The 14,555-nt window shown below is 37.8% G+C and overlaps 3 protein-coding genes across 3 annotated transcripts; all 3 read left to right on the forward strand.

Annotated features, from left to right (window-relative positions):
• Positions 1-3,307: 3,307 nt before the first annotated feature.
• Positions 3,308-4,299, forward strand: LOC113730291 (copper transport protein CCH-like). The gene is made up of 3 exons (XM_027254894.2): positions 3,308-3,495; positions 3,575-3,650; positions 3,818-4,299. The coding sequence occupies exons 1-3, from the start codon at positions 3,487-3,489 to the stop codon at positions 3,973-3,975; spliced, it is 243 nt and encodes an 80-aa protein (XP_027110695.2). The 5' UTR covers positions 3,308-3,486; the 3' UTR covers positions 3,976-4,299.
• A 2,126-nt stretch (positions 4,300-6,425) lies between these two features.
• On the forward strand, positions 6,426-10,694 carry LOC140036525 (cation/H(+) antiporter 3-like). Its single transcript, XM_072078324.1, has 3 exons — positions 6,426-7,069; positions 7,578-8,594; positions 9,264-10,694. The coding sequence occupies exons 1-3, from the start codon at positions 6,869-6,871 to the stop codon at positions 10,368-10,370; spliced, it is 2,325 nt and encodes a 774-aa protein (XP_071934425.1). The 5' UTR covers positions 6,426-6,868; the 3' UTR covers positions 10,371-10,694.
• A 2,088-nt stretch (positions 10,695-12,782) lies between these two features.
• On the forward strand, positions 12,783-13,502 carry LOC113729077 (uncharacterized). The gene has a single exon (XM_027253407.2). It carries the CDS (start codon positions 12,896-12,898, stop codon positions 13,337-13,339), a length of 444 nt encoding a protein of 147 aa, XP_027109208.2. The 5' UTR covers positions 12,783-12,895; the 3' UTR covers positions 13,340-13,502.
• The last annotated feature ends 1,053 nt before the right edge of the window (positions 13,503-14,555 follow it).

A 14,555-nucleotide genomic window follows, 5' to 3' on the forward strand; every position in this document is an offset into this window, starting at 1 on the left:
CAGCTTCAAAACTAGGAATTCGCACTGGATACTATCATGAAAATATTTGATCAAAGTCACAAATTTGATTCTTGGACAAAATGTTGTTAGCTTCAACACGAACTCTGGGATGCAAAATCCTATGAGCAGAACTACCATTTCCGATTGGAAAAGCTCCTTGACCCAAAATTCTCAATTTATTCATGTGTTTGGGGTAATGATCATGAAGATTTGGGAATCTACGTTATTCTCAATATAAAATTTTATTAACCCCGCGGGGGCACCCGCGGGGGAAGCGGGGCAAGGTGGGGCGGGGCGGGGGGAGCGGGAGGCGGGGGACGGGGCGGGGGACGGGGGGAACTAATAGGCAACGGGGCGGGGGGCGGGGGAGGGGTCCCCCGCCCCAACCCCGCCCCGTTGCCATCCCTACCCGTGACTGGATATTTGTTCCTTTTTTTTGCCCTTTAATCCTGTTTGGGCAGGCAGAGCTGAGGGAAGAAAAATTGGATAGTTAGGAAGAAAAAAAATAATTAAAAGCCTTTTCCTTTTTTTTTTTTTGGAGAATTTTAGGTTTTTATTTTAAGACAAGGATACAAATAATGCTTGATAAACTCATCTATATGTCATATAAGACAAGGAGATATATTTTGCACACTAGTAAGAGACAACTAAATTAATTTTTTTTTTTGGCTGGCATTCTAAATTTTGGCACTATCTTTTCATATCGAATAGAGTGTCTTTGGATAGGAGATTAATTGGGATAATTTTTTGAAAAAAAATATTGTAGCACTTTTTGATGTAATGTACATAAAATAAAAAAGGTGATTGAAAATGTATTTATACTGCAATCAAATAAATTTGTGCAAATAATAAGTTATCCAAATGGTTTCTTTTTATTTATTTCCATATTATACAATTAGCACTTTTATTCCATATTGATAAACGTAGCTTCTTGTTACTCTTTCCATATCATACAAGTAGAACTGTTGAAACCTGGGATTTATTGATCGGCCATAGACCATAATTCCCAATGTTGGGAGAGAAATATGTCGCCCATTTTCGCCAAGTTCCCCATAAACTTTTTAGATCAAGTAAATCACAATGAATACTCTTGTATTTGGATAGATTATTATTATTTAAAATTATTATTGTAGTAATTTTTTTGATATGGTGTATGTAAAATAAAAAAATAGCTAAAAATATAAAAAAGTGATATAAAACGTGTTTATGATACAAGTAAAATAATATTTGAAATTTTTTTTATATCCAAACATTTGTCTATACTATTTACTAAAGTGAATTGGTAGTATATTATCTACATTCACATGCGAAAACATTAATTATAAGTTCATAATCGCAAGCAAAAATTCAAAGTTAGTTGGTGAAATAAATATTAGTGACCCATGGATTATAATAATTTCAAAATTTTATGTGTAACCTATCATCTTGAGTAAGAAATATAAGTTCAGGGGATGGTATCATGAAATGAGCATAGAATTTTCTTATAAGATATTCAGCCATTTTTCTTTAATCACTTCCGCTTCCATAAGTTATCTATTTATTAATCAACGATCCTAATACGATTCTATTATTTTCAATAAATTAAATAACAATTTTAGTATTTTGACTATATTTTTTGTGTAGAAAACTCAAAATTGAGTGTCGTTTGTTGCGTTGTAAACTATATTCAGAGTGCTTTAAATCCATGTAAATAATTAAGCCTAATTCCAAACCTAGAAAATTTGATGAATCTTTAAATTTGACTCATATAATTCACTAAAGTGAATAAATGATATCTGTTATAGGTTATCACATGGAGCTAGTGTTTTGTGTCTTTATTATAATAAATTAATATGGTTTAGAGCCTTTAGAAATGAATTAACCTTAATTAACAATATAATTATATTGATTGCACATGAATTACATTATTTGTTACTATATTTATGAATTGCAAACTTAAAAATTATTAATATGGCAATTTATTACATTTTTTGTAGGATCTACCGATTTTACGATCCGATCCTACGATTCGATCTTGCAAACCAAAAAACGATCCTAGATAGGATCCCGATTTTGAAAACCTTGAGTCGTGGTTAACGATTTGCGTGTGTGGCCTAATAAATTGGAGGAAAGGCCGGAGTCACTTGCTCTACACGAACGAGAACATCTTTGAAAGTTGGAAATCAGCTAAATATTTGGGTAATTAATTCCAGCAATGCTTATATATTGGTTCAAGTCCACCGTCCCATTACTGCCTGTTTAAGAGGCTTGATGGGGGGTATAATATTTAAAAGGATTTTCTTTTTCAACCGCGTATATTTTTTAACTATTTTTTTATTTCACATATATTATATCACAAAATATGTTATAGTATAATTTCAAATAATTTTTTGCAACTAATCTCATATCCAAACATGCTCGTTGTTATTGTATATAAGATTTAACCCATATGTTTTAAGAAGACTTTAAACATTGCAAGGGATAAAGTAAAAAGAGGAGGAGAAGAGTGAAACTAAGAACCTTATAGCTAGGTATCTTGTCAAATGCATTTACTAGCTGAATTGGGCTTTGGGACAAACAATGGTGTGACAAATTAGTCCAGATATATCTCCATCCATTTATCCTGGGCCTCAATGATAGGAATTGGGCCAATAAGACGTGATATCGAAAGTTCTGGTGCCCGAGAAAGTATGGCCCACCCAGCAGATCCCCTGGTTTGTCACCGGAACGGTCCTCCACTCCCTGGTAACCCGTTTTCCTTGTTCACATTAGCCGGAGCCCAAAATCCAGTCGCCCTTTTTTTTTTTTTTGGGGGGGGGGGGGTTTGGTGACGTGCGGCTGGCTGCACACGGGATTCTCGGTGCCATTTTTTCAGTGTCACTTCTATATTTATGCCAAATATCTTATTTATTTAATTTGTCATGTGCTGTTTATTTGAATTTTTCCTACCATCACGTGATAAGTGGGATTGATACTGGATTTGGCACCGAATAATGGCAAGAGGATTCCAACTGGGCTGGTTGGAGCTGGTGTTCAAGAAGTGGAGAATGTGAAATCAAAACGCTTCATTTTCTTGAAGATTATGGAACCTTGATTCTCACAAATCCTAGTGGAGTTCTTCTGATTACACACGAAAAAAAAAAGGAACAGGCGTAAATCCATTCTTCCATTCCAACCAAACAAAAGCGTCAACTTTGGCCGCCCCAGAGCATGGAGGTGGTTTTGCGTTGTCCGCTTAAGAGTCAAAAGACAGCCTTAAAGAAGCTTTTTGAAAAAGCTTTAAATTCCATCAAGTAAAGATGAAAAGAATCATCATGTGCTCCCACTTAACCATTTGTTTTTTGAAAAAACTGCTCAAGCAGTTCATTATTCCTTACAAGAACTTCTCCTCCTCCTCCTCCGACTACCAAAGATTGAAGTGGCGATTCCATTTTTATCACTACAGCTCGATCTGATTCCACTGTTTGATCGAACCAGTTATCAGAGTTCATCCGCAATCAGTAATCTATGGCCAATGTAAGTATCTTAAAGCTGTAATTACTTTCACCGGTTGGATCATTTTCCTCCAATTGATAATTTGTGATGTTGTTGGTAGGTGGTGGAGTTGAAGGTAGGTCTGCACTGTGACGAATGCATTAAGAAAATATTGAGGGCCATCAAGAAGATTGAAGGTACTCACTCTACTATTTCTGCTTCACAAAACTCCTGCCCCTTCATTTCTCATCCTTTCTTGAGTTCCTCAATTCACAATATATGTCGCAATCATACAGCTTATTATTATTATTTTTTAAATAAATATCAATATTTTCTTTGCCTTTCTTTGTTTGGGGAGTGGCAGATATTGAAACTTATGACATCGACAAACAGCTAAGTAAGGTGACGGTAACGGGCAACGTCACGACTGAAGAGGTCATTAAGGTTATTCATAAAGTTGGAAAGCAAGCCAGCAATTGGGGTCAGCAAGAACCTTCCGCAGATAATTGTTACTCCTACTAGTACTCTACTCAGTCGAGCATAGTGCTTTTCTTTGTCCGATTAATCGTTCGTTCCATATCCATTTACTAATAAGCCAGAGCATGTCGTGGACCATGATAAGAGTAGAGCATTTTAAGCTGGGGTGGAAATAATTACTAATATACAGAACTAGCAAATTTATAAGTAGCTGCGCAATGCCTTGTCATTTTCAATTCTTGGTAGCGGGAAATTGCAAGGTTCGAAGCCGAATCAGTCAGCTTAGTATCTTGTTTTGGTCAAAAGTCACTTTATATTTCATTGCTAACTTGATATTATAAGATCAGCTATAAACGGGTTACTATCCAACAGGTCCTTTTGTGCGCTCTCTTTGAGCCACATGGGAAAATTTTCTTCCCAAACTACATCTCTAACAAGTTTAACAGCAAACTTTGCTAGATTGTGTGCACAACTATTACCTATTTTATTAACAAAAGAAAAAGTACATTGATCAAACAAGTCTTTCATTTTTTTGTATATCCTCTAGTAAGACTGCAACTCTTGATTCCTTGACGTTCCCTTCTCTAATCATGTCTATTATGGCTTTGTAGTCTGATTGGAATTCCGCTGCTTTCCACTTAGCTTCCTGCGCCATCTTCATTCCCATTCTAATGGCTGCAGCTTCTTCCACCAGTGGTTCACTAGACTTTTCAGCAGATTTTGCCCATGCCTTTTGTATCCTTCCCTTCTAGTTTTTAGCTATCCCTCCCAGTCCACACTTCTGCATTTCTTTTGAAAATGCAGTGTCCATGTTGATCAGGACCACTCCTTTGCTTGGTGGTTTCCAATTTACTGAAGGCTGTGTGTGATTTGTTTGTTCCATGTACTCCCCTCCTCTACTACTTTGGACTTCCATGAATTCTACCCACTCCATATATGCTTTTTGTACACTATGACCTGCATCTACTACCTCATCAGAGAATACCCTTCTGTCCCTAACTTTTCATATCTGCCACATAATATTTACAGTCAGAGCAATATGTTCCTGGCCCCTATCTCTCTTGTTTGCTTCTAATATTCCTTCCCACCTCCTCACGAAGTTGCTCCTCATGTCATTTAAACCATCCCATTGGATTGGAGCTATCCTCCAAGTGAGTTCTGCATTTTTACAAAAGAAAAGCATATGTTCTATTGTTTCCACTTCCTCCCCACAGCAGTCACAGATTTCATTCCTTTTCCCAGATCTTTTCTGTATTTGTTCATTGACTGGTAGACTATTTAGTAGACATCTTCATACAAAATGTTTGAGCTTGTGCTTCAGCAGCAATGACCATAGGCTCTTCCACATTTTTGACCCCCGTTGGGGGTAACTAATTCCTTCCCTTCTTTCCATTTTTCCATGCTTTCCAGGTCCTTCTCTTTCTGCTGCATAAGCTGATTTGACAGTAAATTGTCCAGATTTTGTATGTTGCCAGTACATTATATCCTTTCCTCCTGTCAAGCTTAGTGGAATGGCTAGAATTTGTCTGACATCTTCCTAATCAAACCATCTGTTTGGCTGCCTCAGGTCTCATTCCCCTTCTGTGATTGGTTCCTCCACCCTCTCTATACTGCAACCCTCCTTCCTTGCTGATTTGACCGTCCCCTCCTCATAGCCTGGGATCCACTTATCTTTCCAGACCTGTATGGTTTTGCCATCCCCCACTCTATGTCTCATCCCTTTGTCTATCAGTTCCTTCCCTCCCCATATGCTTTTCCACACCCAAGAAGCAGATTCTAGTCCAGCTGACCCAGTGCAGTTTCCTAATAAATAGTGTAGTATTGTAAATGAAAAGCTGCCAAGAATAATCCTATGCTGTAAATTTAGCAGACCCTTGAGGAGTCGTCGTCGTCAATTAGCAGTCTACTGTCTACTGCAGAATGACACCACCAATCCTATGTTCCTTTGTCTCCCACGAGTCCTTCGAAAATGCCAAAACTTACTTGGTTGTGATATGGGTGAATGAAGTACATTGAACTACATTTTCCATTGTGGAGGTATCCCTGAAAGGGTGGTGCCGGAATTCAGAAGTTGTCGCAGCACATAGCCCACGGCCACAGGTTAAAGCCATGGCTTCTCGCACATGGAGTCTACTCTCGCGAGTCGTGTCCATCGTGCCATAGCTAGTCTGTTGAATAAGGAATTTCTCCTTGCCTAGCCAATCCAAAAAATTGGTCCGGTCTGTAACTCGAGTTACCAGCTGTATGGGTTCCATTTCAACTGAGGCACTAATTATATCCGATAAATAAGCAGGGTAATAATACCCCAAAATTACATTTCTGAAGAATTCTTATAGACCTACCTTTGTCTCCAACAATCCTGAGGGAAAATTAATATCAACTTTCTACTCTCTCTCTCTACCTATATATATATATATATATATATATATATATATATATTTTGAAACCCAAAAAAACCTGCAAAATTGTAGGGGTTGTAGTTATTGAAACAATCACATGACTATAATCAAAGCCCAGAAAGGGTCGCTGACTGGCTGGCTGCAACCATTTGTTAAATCCTTTCTGTCATAAAAGATGTCAGCATAATCTCATTTTTAGTCAGCAATGACAAAAGAAAATAGCTTTGAGCGAAGAAAACAAAAGGCTACGAGCATTTTTGGGTAATTGTACGTCACCTGATCCATCCATTTTGCCAGAATTGAATTCAGATTGACCAGCTAATTCTGGATAGCGAGCCACCCTGCCAGCGGACATCTGTCGATAATAATTTCGAAATTCTCGTAAAACTCCAGCAATATTTTTCATCACAATTCACAAACCCAACTCTCATAGTAGTAGTACTTGAGGGTAGGGAGTCAAAAAGATGGCCCGGTATTGGTAGTATTTTCGGATGTGAACGTCAGAAGCGTCCCTGAAAACCCAGATAGAAGTCGTGATCATGGCGGTTAACGACACCTGCTTCGTCGACCCAAGCGCCATAAATATTCATACAAATGGGGGCGTCTGGAACCAAGGAAACATTCTTTCTAGTGCATTGCCGCGTCTTCAATTGCAATTGGCTATCATCTTCGTCCTTACTCAGTCTCTCCATGTTTTGCTCATGCGAATGCATTTACCCCGCATTTGCTCTGAAATCTTGGTACTTTCAAAGAAAATTTTGCACTTTTTTTTTTTTTTATTGTTGTTATCAACAATTCAGCATACCATCTCTTCTTTTTGTGTTCTGCGTTCAGAAGTAAAATATAGAGATGCATATATTAACCCAAAAAAAAAAAAAAAAGGAAAAGGGGGCCAGCTTGTTTCTGTGATTGTCTCTTCAACTGTTTTAACATTTACATTATTTCTACTTGTTTATGCTGAGGTACAATTGTTCTGTAGATTAAAACAAAATTAAAAAAAAAAAACAAAGAGAAGAAAAAAAGAGAACCAATTCCTTTTCGCTCTTTAACATCTTTTAACTTGGGAGAGGGAGGGAGGGAGAATGATGGAGCACTTGGGGTAGAAGAACGGCGGTGAACCTGATTGCCAAGGGAAGTAGATTAGTTGTGATAACTGAACAGAGAAGATAAAGTTAGCAGCTCTTTCTATGAGTACTTTGTCTGAATCATCTTCTTAACTTCTCAATCCGTGTTTCTTGTGTGAATCAGGCTGGTATCATACTGGGACCAACTGTCCTTGGAAACATACCGAATTTTACAGAGACATTGTTCCCTCGAGAGGGAGATATATACATTGATATATTGTCAAAAATCGGTTATAGTTTCTTTATATTCCTGAGTGGAGTGAAAATGGACCCCAGACTGGTATGGACAGGAAGTGCTAGTCTGACCGCCTGGAGCGTAGGAATTCTGGCACCCTTAATTCCATTTGCTGGAGGCTCTGCCATAGTTTTAATGTGCAAGACAAATGCTTCCCTCAATGTCCACCGCTATCACATACCAGCTGTTCGAAGCATAATATCCACCAACATACTCTTCCCCTTTCCTGTGATTGCTTCCCTTCTCATCGACCTGAAAATCATGAACTCAGAGCTTGGCCGCCTCACTTTGGCGTCCACATTAATCAGCGACTTGATTAGCAATTTTTTGGCGACCATAGCTTCCAATATAAAGATGGGCTCAGGCTGGAGGGACGGGATAACAGCATCTTCCGTCATCTTATTAGTTGCATGGTGTTTTCTTATCGTGGCCTCAGCAGAGCCATTTGCACATTGGATCATCAAGCAGACACCAGAAGGAAAGCCAGTACACAGAGTTTACATCATTATCATATCCGGTGCAGTCCTCCTGGCCGTAATACTCACCGACAATGCTGGGGTCAACTTCCTTTATGGTCCTTTTTTGCTAGGCTTGGCATTGCCGGATGGCCCGCCTTTAGGATCAACGCTTGTTGACAAGTTGGAAACTCTCGCATGTGGAATGCTTACTCCGCTGTTGGTGACCTACTGTAGCATGAAAGTGAATTTGACTGTTTTGTATGACCTGGAATGGGTATGGAGGGTGTGGGCTCTCATTGCTGTTTGTCTCACAATGAAGTTCGCAGCCATTCTCTTTCCGGCATTGGTGTGCAAAGTGCCGATTAAAGATGCTTTAGCTCTTTCCTTCGTCATGTGTACGCAAGGAGTTGTCCAGATGGCTTTCTATTTTACCTTCGCTATTGCCCAGGTACTTTTTACCTTGATTTAGGAGCTCCAGTTGATTTATTATCACCCATGGGCTCTGTAATAGCTCAGTTGTGTTTGGACCAGGACGCTGAACTTTTAATCCTGATTTCTGTGTAATTTGGATTCTTTAACTAACATTTGAACAGGAGCTTCATCCTCAACTGAGTTTAAAACTGGCTAGGCAAAATAAAGTGAACTTGCTCGTTTCTTTTGTTTAGTCACTCCTTTCAGGTGCTCAATCATGAGCTAGCTTCAGACCACAGTTAGGATATATGAATGCAGCATTATTACATTTTGATATGCACTGGCGGTGGCATTTGAGTCGGTCTGCATTAGGTTAAGCACGATGTCATGTTTCTGCTATAACTTTATCTAGGCTACTTAGTATCTTTAAAAAAAAAAAAGTTGCTTTACATGAAACATTGGTTGAAAAGGTGCTGAGTTGAAATTGACCACCTCTTTTTCGGTACCTAGAATTCTCTCCATTTTTCTTCTACTTCGTGCCCTTTGGGAGGGAGGTTTATGTATATCATCCTGTTTATTTTGTGAAATAAACGAGCACAACAATTCCTGTTCGACGAATTTGTAAATGCTGCATTCATCTTTCACTTGAAGATGTAGTACTGCATTGAACAGGACATTTGATATTCTGTTTCATGCTGAAATGCAGATATTTGATGGAGAAACACTTACCACGGTGACTGCATCAGTCCTTTTAATAGCAGCAGGCACACAACTCTCTGCGATGTCATTATATGATTACTCGAGGATCTATACAGGTTATCATAAGAGAGATATCGAGCACATCCCTTACAATGCTGAGCTGCGAGTGCTTACATGTACCCATCGGCTGGATGATGTCCTCGCCGTGAGAAGGATACTGGAATCTTCCTTCCCTAACAAAGAAAGTCCTCTTGCTGTGTATGCACTCAATTTGGTGGAGCTTGTAGGCAGGGCCAGTCCGCTACTAATAGATCATCAATTAGGACAAAAAGCTTCTTCAGGTGGCTCTCGTTCGCAAAAGATTATTGAGTTCTTCCGTTCCTTCCAACAGCAATACTCGGGGTTGGTTAGCGTGCAACTGTTTACTGCAATGTCATTGCCCAGGTTCATGCACCACGATGTTTGTTCTCTTGCCTTTGACAAGTTGGCATCGCTTATTATACTTCCATTTCATAGAAAATGGAATCAACAGGGCAAACTGATCTTAGACAACAGTAGTTTGAGGATAATAAACTGTAGTGTGTATGACATGGCTCCTTGCTCGGTGGGGATTCTTGTTGATCGTCACAAGATAAAGCGCCCTTCACCTCTTTCATTAATTTACAGTGTTGCTGTAATCTTTATTGGTGGTGCTGATGATCGCGAGGCACTGGCATATGGCAAGCGTATGGCAAGATCACCAGGGATCCATTTGACTGTCATCAGATTTATTCCTTGGGATCCTATGAGCGAGATCCAGTGGGATGCTGTTTTAGATGCAGAACTCCTAAAGGACACAAGGCTGCAAGGCACTCACCAGGATAACATAGTGTACAGGGAGGAAAAGGTGAAAGATGGTGCTGAAACGGCTCTGCAGGTACATGCGATGGAGGAAGCCTTTGATCTTATCATGGTTGGACGTCGCCACAGGGAGGAATCACCTCAGTTATTAGGCCTTAATGAATGGATTGAATTGCCAGAACTGGGGCCTATTGGAGACATGCTTGCAGCATCAGATATTAATAGACCAGTTTCAGTACTGGTGGTGCAACAGCAAATTGTGAGGAAAAGATGAGAACTTGAGAAGTAGCTGCACATCGTTCTCGCTGATAGGTTGCCGCTTCTCATTGAGCAGCAACATGGCCGAGGCCTTTTTTAGCAGTTTCCTCGGGTCCATTTAGTTGATCATCAGATTTACATGACTCAACTACTGTCTAGAACTAGAAAATTTGTTTTTCCTTCTCTGGTTTTGGTCGGGGAGTAGAGTTCTGAATCCTCTAGCAATGAATTTGGATGCTGATTATATATGTCATCCGTTGAACTCTACTCAATCACATTGTAATCGCACTTTCAGTGATCAATTTTAAAAAAGCAGATAATAGGATGAGCTTTTAGCTTCGCCTTTTCCTCAAACGAAAGAACAGTCTGAAAAAAGTCAGAATTTCATCAATCGTTGTTTATTTGTTGAATTGCACCTAAAGAGAATTAGAAGCTTGACAATATAACCCTTTCAACTCCGAATGAAGCTCCTCCAAAAATCCAAGAGGATAAAGAAGGGCAAAAATATAATGGAGAGCATAAAGGATTAAAATATAAAGGCATGCATGCAAGACTGGTAGAGCAATATGGACATTATTAAAATTGGCTATAAAGTCATAAATGAATTTATTGTTGCCAAATTCAAATGTAACCCATAGATGAAATGCGCTCAATCGGCTTAAATGTATATAACCAGCTCACCCCAGTTGAGTTGGTCAATGCGAAGAGAGGCTTAAAGCTTTTCTTGGATATAGGTCAATGAATCAAATTTCACGATTTGCATTCTTCTCTAAGCTTTCTTGCAATTTTATCAACGAACCTGCATCGGTTTGGACTGCTGGTCCGATGTCGATTTAGTTCCTTCCAAGATAGAATAGAAATAACTGTGTGTCGACGCGAATAGGAGTGTGGTGGTAGCATCACGTAACCTAGTATTTCATGACTTTCTCATGTCTGGCCTAAAAAGAAGTCGATGCAGAATTTACACGCGGAGCTGGGCTTGCACTGGAGGCATGATATAAGCTCTCACTTTAAAGAAAATCGGGGGTTTAAGTTGAAAATCAAATTTTCAGCTTATTTCGGGCTTGGTTTGCAACCTCACTTTTAAGCTTTAAGTTTTACCTCTCATTGTTAGAGTTTATTGCCAAAATAACTCTTCTTCTCGAATATATACTCAAAGTAACTTAATTTTAAAACTTATTACCTTTGTGATCCTTTTTTGCCACTTAATTTTAAAACTTATTACTTTTGTGATCCTTTTTTTGCCACTTAAGCTGCATATGTGTCAGGATAGAGATAAAGATGTCCTCTATTTCTCTTTCTCATCTAATATTTTCTTCAATTTTCTCTATAAAGCTTCCCACATTTTTTTCTTTCGTTATCTTTCCCTTGTCAAACATAATCTAAGAAGCCAATCTTTATATTAACAACATCTAAAAATTATGTTTCGCAAGTCGATAATCTTAAGGTAGATGAAGATTATTTTCGTCCTTTCAAAGAGTAGGAAGGATAACATAAACAAATATGATAACCTTGAAATTTTTGTAATTAATTACAATTTTCGTTGCAATTTTTGGTGCAATTTTTGTATTTTTAAAATTATTTTTTGAAAAAATATATATGCAATAGGTTTGATACATTTTAAAAAATTCGGAGACCAATAATAGTAAGGTCAATAATGGTAAAATTTATTTTAGATTATTATAAGGAAATTATAAAAGTTATGTAATTTTTTTGTGCCTCTATAATAAAAAAAAGGGTAAAAAACAAAAAAGCCCCCTGTGATAAACCTAATACACAGAAAAGCCCCCCATGGTTTCAAAATATACAACACGACCCCTCATGCTTTGAACTAAATTGTAAAGGTGACGGAATCCGTTAAACTTAACGGAAATGGTCAAAATGACCAAAATACCCTGATATAATTCAACAAAAAAACAGCTCAAAAAATCATTTATTTTATTTTGTAAGTAAAGAGAATTGAGAGTTAAGGGGTAGAATAGGTATATTTGATAAAAATTAGGTATAAAAATTTTTTTTTAGGTTCCAATATGTCATTTCCGTTAAGTTTAACGGATTCCGTCACCTTTACAATTTAGTTCAAAGCATGAGGGGTCGTGTTGTATATTTTGAAACCATGGGGGGCTTTTCTGTGTATTAGGTTTATTACAGGGGGCTTTTTTGTTTTTAACCCTAAAAAAAATTAAAATTTTAGTTAATGTTAGAAACTATAAACTGGATTAGAATTTTCCTTTCTTGTTATTTTACATGGCAATCAGGATAATTAGATGAGAACAATAATATTTGGATAAGAGTTTGTTTGGATGATTTATTTGAGATATTTACTGTAGCACTTTTTGTGATGTGATGTATGTGAGATAAAAAGGTGATTGGGAAGATAAAAAGGTGGTTGGGATTTGTGAGAATAAATTTTGCAAACCAAATAAACTCAGTCATAATAAAATTTGAAAGTCAATCGACCTCCGCTTCCCCAAAAATTCATCTCCCTGTTCTTTCCGTTATTCCTTCGCATTTCCGTGCAATTTCTCACTAAGCCGGAAAATGTCATCCCAACAACTAGTTGAAACACACAAGGAAAACGCCCAGATATACACCGACCCATCTCTCTGCAAGGTAAAATCAAAGGAACTTCTAGAGAAAATCAATCTTCCGAGGGGACTACTCCCCTTAGACGACGTCGTTGAGGTTGGCTACAATGAATCAACCGGGTTTGTTTGGCTGAAGCAGAAGAAACAGAAGCAGCACAGATTCAGTGCGATAAGCCGCAACGTAAGTTACGACACGAACATCACGGCTTTTATTGAGGACCGTCGTATGAAACGGTTGACAGGCGTCAAGAGTAAGGAGCTTTTCATCTGGGTAACAATTTCTGAGATTTCTATTCAGGACCCCAGTTCGCAGAAAATTACTTTTGCTACCCCAACTGGGATTTCCAGAAGCTTTCCGGTTTCTGCATTTGAGGAGGAAGAAGAGGACAAGAATTAAATTTTAGAATGGTGCAAGGGCTGGGAGGGGTTGGAAGTGTTATTTGGGAATAATTAATTTTGTTTGTGATAAATTGATAATATGTGTTTGTTTAGTGGTGTAATTTCTATTTTGACTTTGTGGTATCCAGTTATCAAAAAAAAAACTTTGTGGTATCCACAAATTACTTTGCCTTTACTCTTAAATCTTTGCAGGTTTGCTTATAGTTTAAGCTAAAATTTTAAAAAAAAAATGATGGGCTTAAACTGTTTCTTGTTTATCAATTTCTCCATCTTTAATTAATTGACCATTGAAATTGCTCCAAATGGACAATTTTTCTACAAACTCAGCAGTCCAACCAGTTGTTTCTTCCTTGGTAACCGAAGAATTCTATAAAGAGGATTAAATTTATCATTTATTGAAGAATGCTCAGTTTTCGGAACCAACAGAGAACAAGTAGGCGATAATAAAATATGGGTTATTTTTGTTTAATTTTTTACTAGCAAAGAAGTGGTAGGATTTTTTCTTTTTTCTTTTTTTTTTGATGGAAAGCGATAAGATTTAAAAAATAGAAAACGGCAGGACATTAAGTAATTATAAAATATGTGGTTTTAGATACATTAAATTTGAATTTTTTTAAATTTTATACCATCATGTCTAATGTTATTCACATTCGAAATGCATCTTGACGAAAGGTTCACAAACAAAAGATGGAAGATTAAGGGGAGACATGAAATCCACACATTATTAGTTTCTTATTTCATACCGATTACATCTTGGTTAATTCGCATTTTTTTTTTTTTGGTCATAAGTTCAAATCTTAAATTCATTGCGTCGTACTATATTTGGCCTGTAAAGGAAGGATCCAATGACAGCAGTAAAAAAGGCAACTCGGAGTGGAGGGAGTTCCAGGAGGCTCAGGAATTGGAAGAGGAACCGGTAGTTATAAGAACAAAGGAAAGGAGGGAAGGGGGAACTGGTAGCTATAGGAACAAAGGAAAGGAAAGTGAATCACATTGGAAATATTTTTTAGTAAGAGTGTTATTTTGGCAAAAAACTCCTCCTTGTTATCGTGCCAGAGAATCCTATTGTGGTTTTCTCTCCAATAATGACACTTGTAATAAATAGCTTTCATAAATCCCTCCGAAATGATCGTCGCTAACTAGCTACTTCCAGCCTGCTGGGTTTCTGTTAAATATTCATTTCCTTGATTTCATCATGTTTGTTCAAAGTAAAG

The sequence above is a fragment of the Coffea arabica genome, chromosome 2e (genome assembly GCF_036785885.1).
Source record: "Coffea arabica cultivar ET-39 chromosome 2e, Coffea Arabica ET-39 HiFi, whole genome shotgun sequence".
In the NCBI taxonomy this organism is placed as follows: domain Eukaryota; kingdom Viridiplantae; phylum Streptophyta; class Magnoliopsida; order Gentianales; family Rubiaceae; genus Coffea; species Coffea arabica.

Bases quoted from the DNA above. Each gene is read 5' to 3' on its own strand.
- LOC113730291 (XM_027254894.2), top strand. The intron at 3,651-3,817 runs GTACTCACTCTA...GGGGAGTGGCAG, and splicing joins GGCCATCAAGAAGATTGAAG to ATATTGAAACTTATGACATC.
- LOC140036525 (XM_072078324.1), top strand. From the start codon at position 6,869: ATGGCGGTTAACGACACCTGCTTCGTCGACCCAAGCGCCATAAATATT. The intron at 7,070-7,577 runs GTACTTTCAAAG...TGTGTGAATCAG, and splicing joins GCATTTGCTCTGAAATCTTG to GCTGGTATCATACTGGGACC. The intron at 8,595-9,263 runs GTACTTTTTACC...GCTGAAATGCAG, and splicing joins TTACCTTCGCTATTGCCCAG to ATATTTGATGGAGAAACACT.
- LOC113729077 (XM_027253407.2), top strand. From the start codon at position 12,896: ATGTCATCCCAACAACTAGTTGAAACACACAAGGAAAACGCCCAGATA.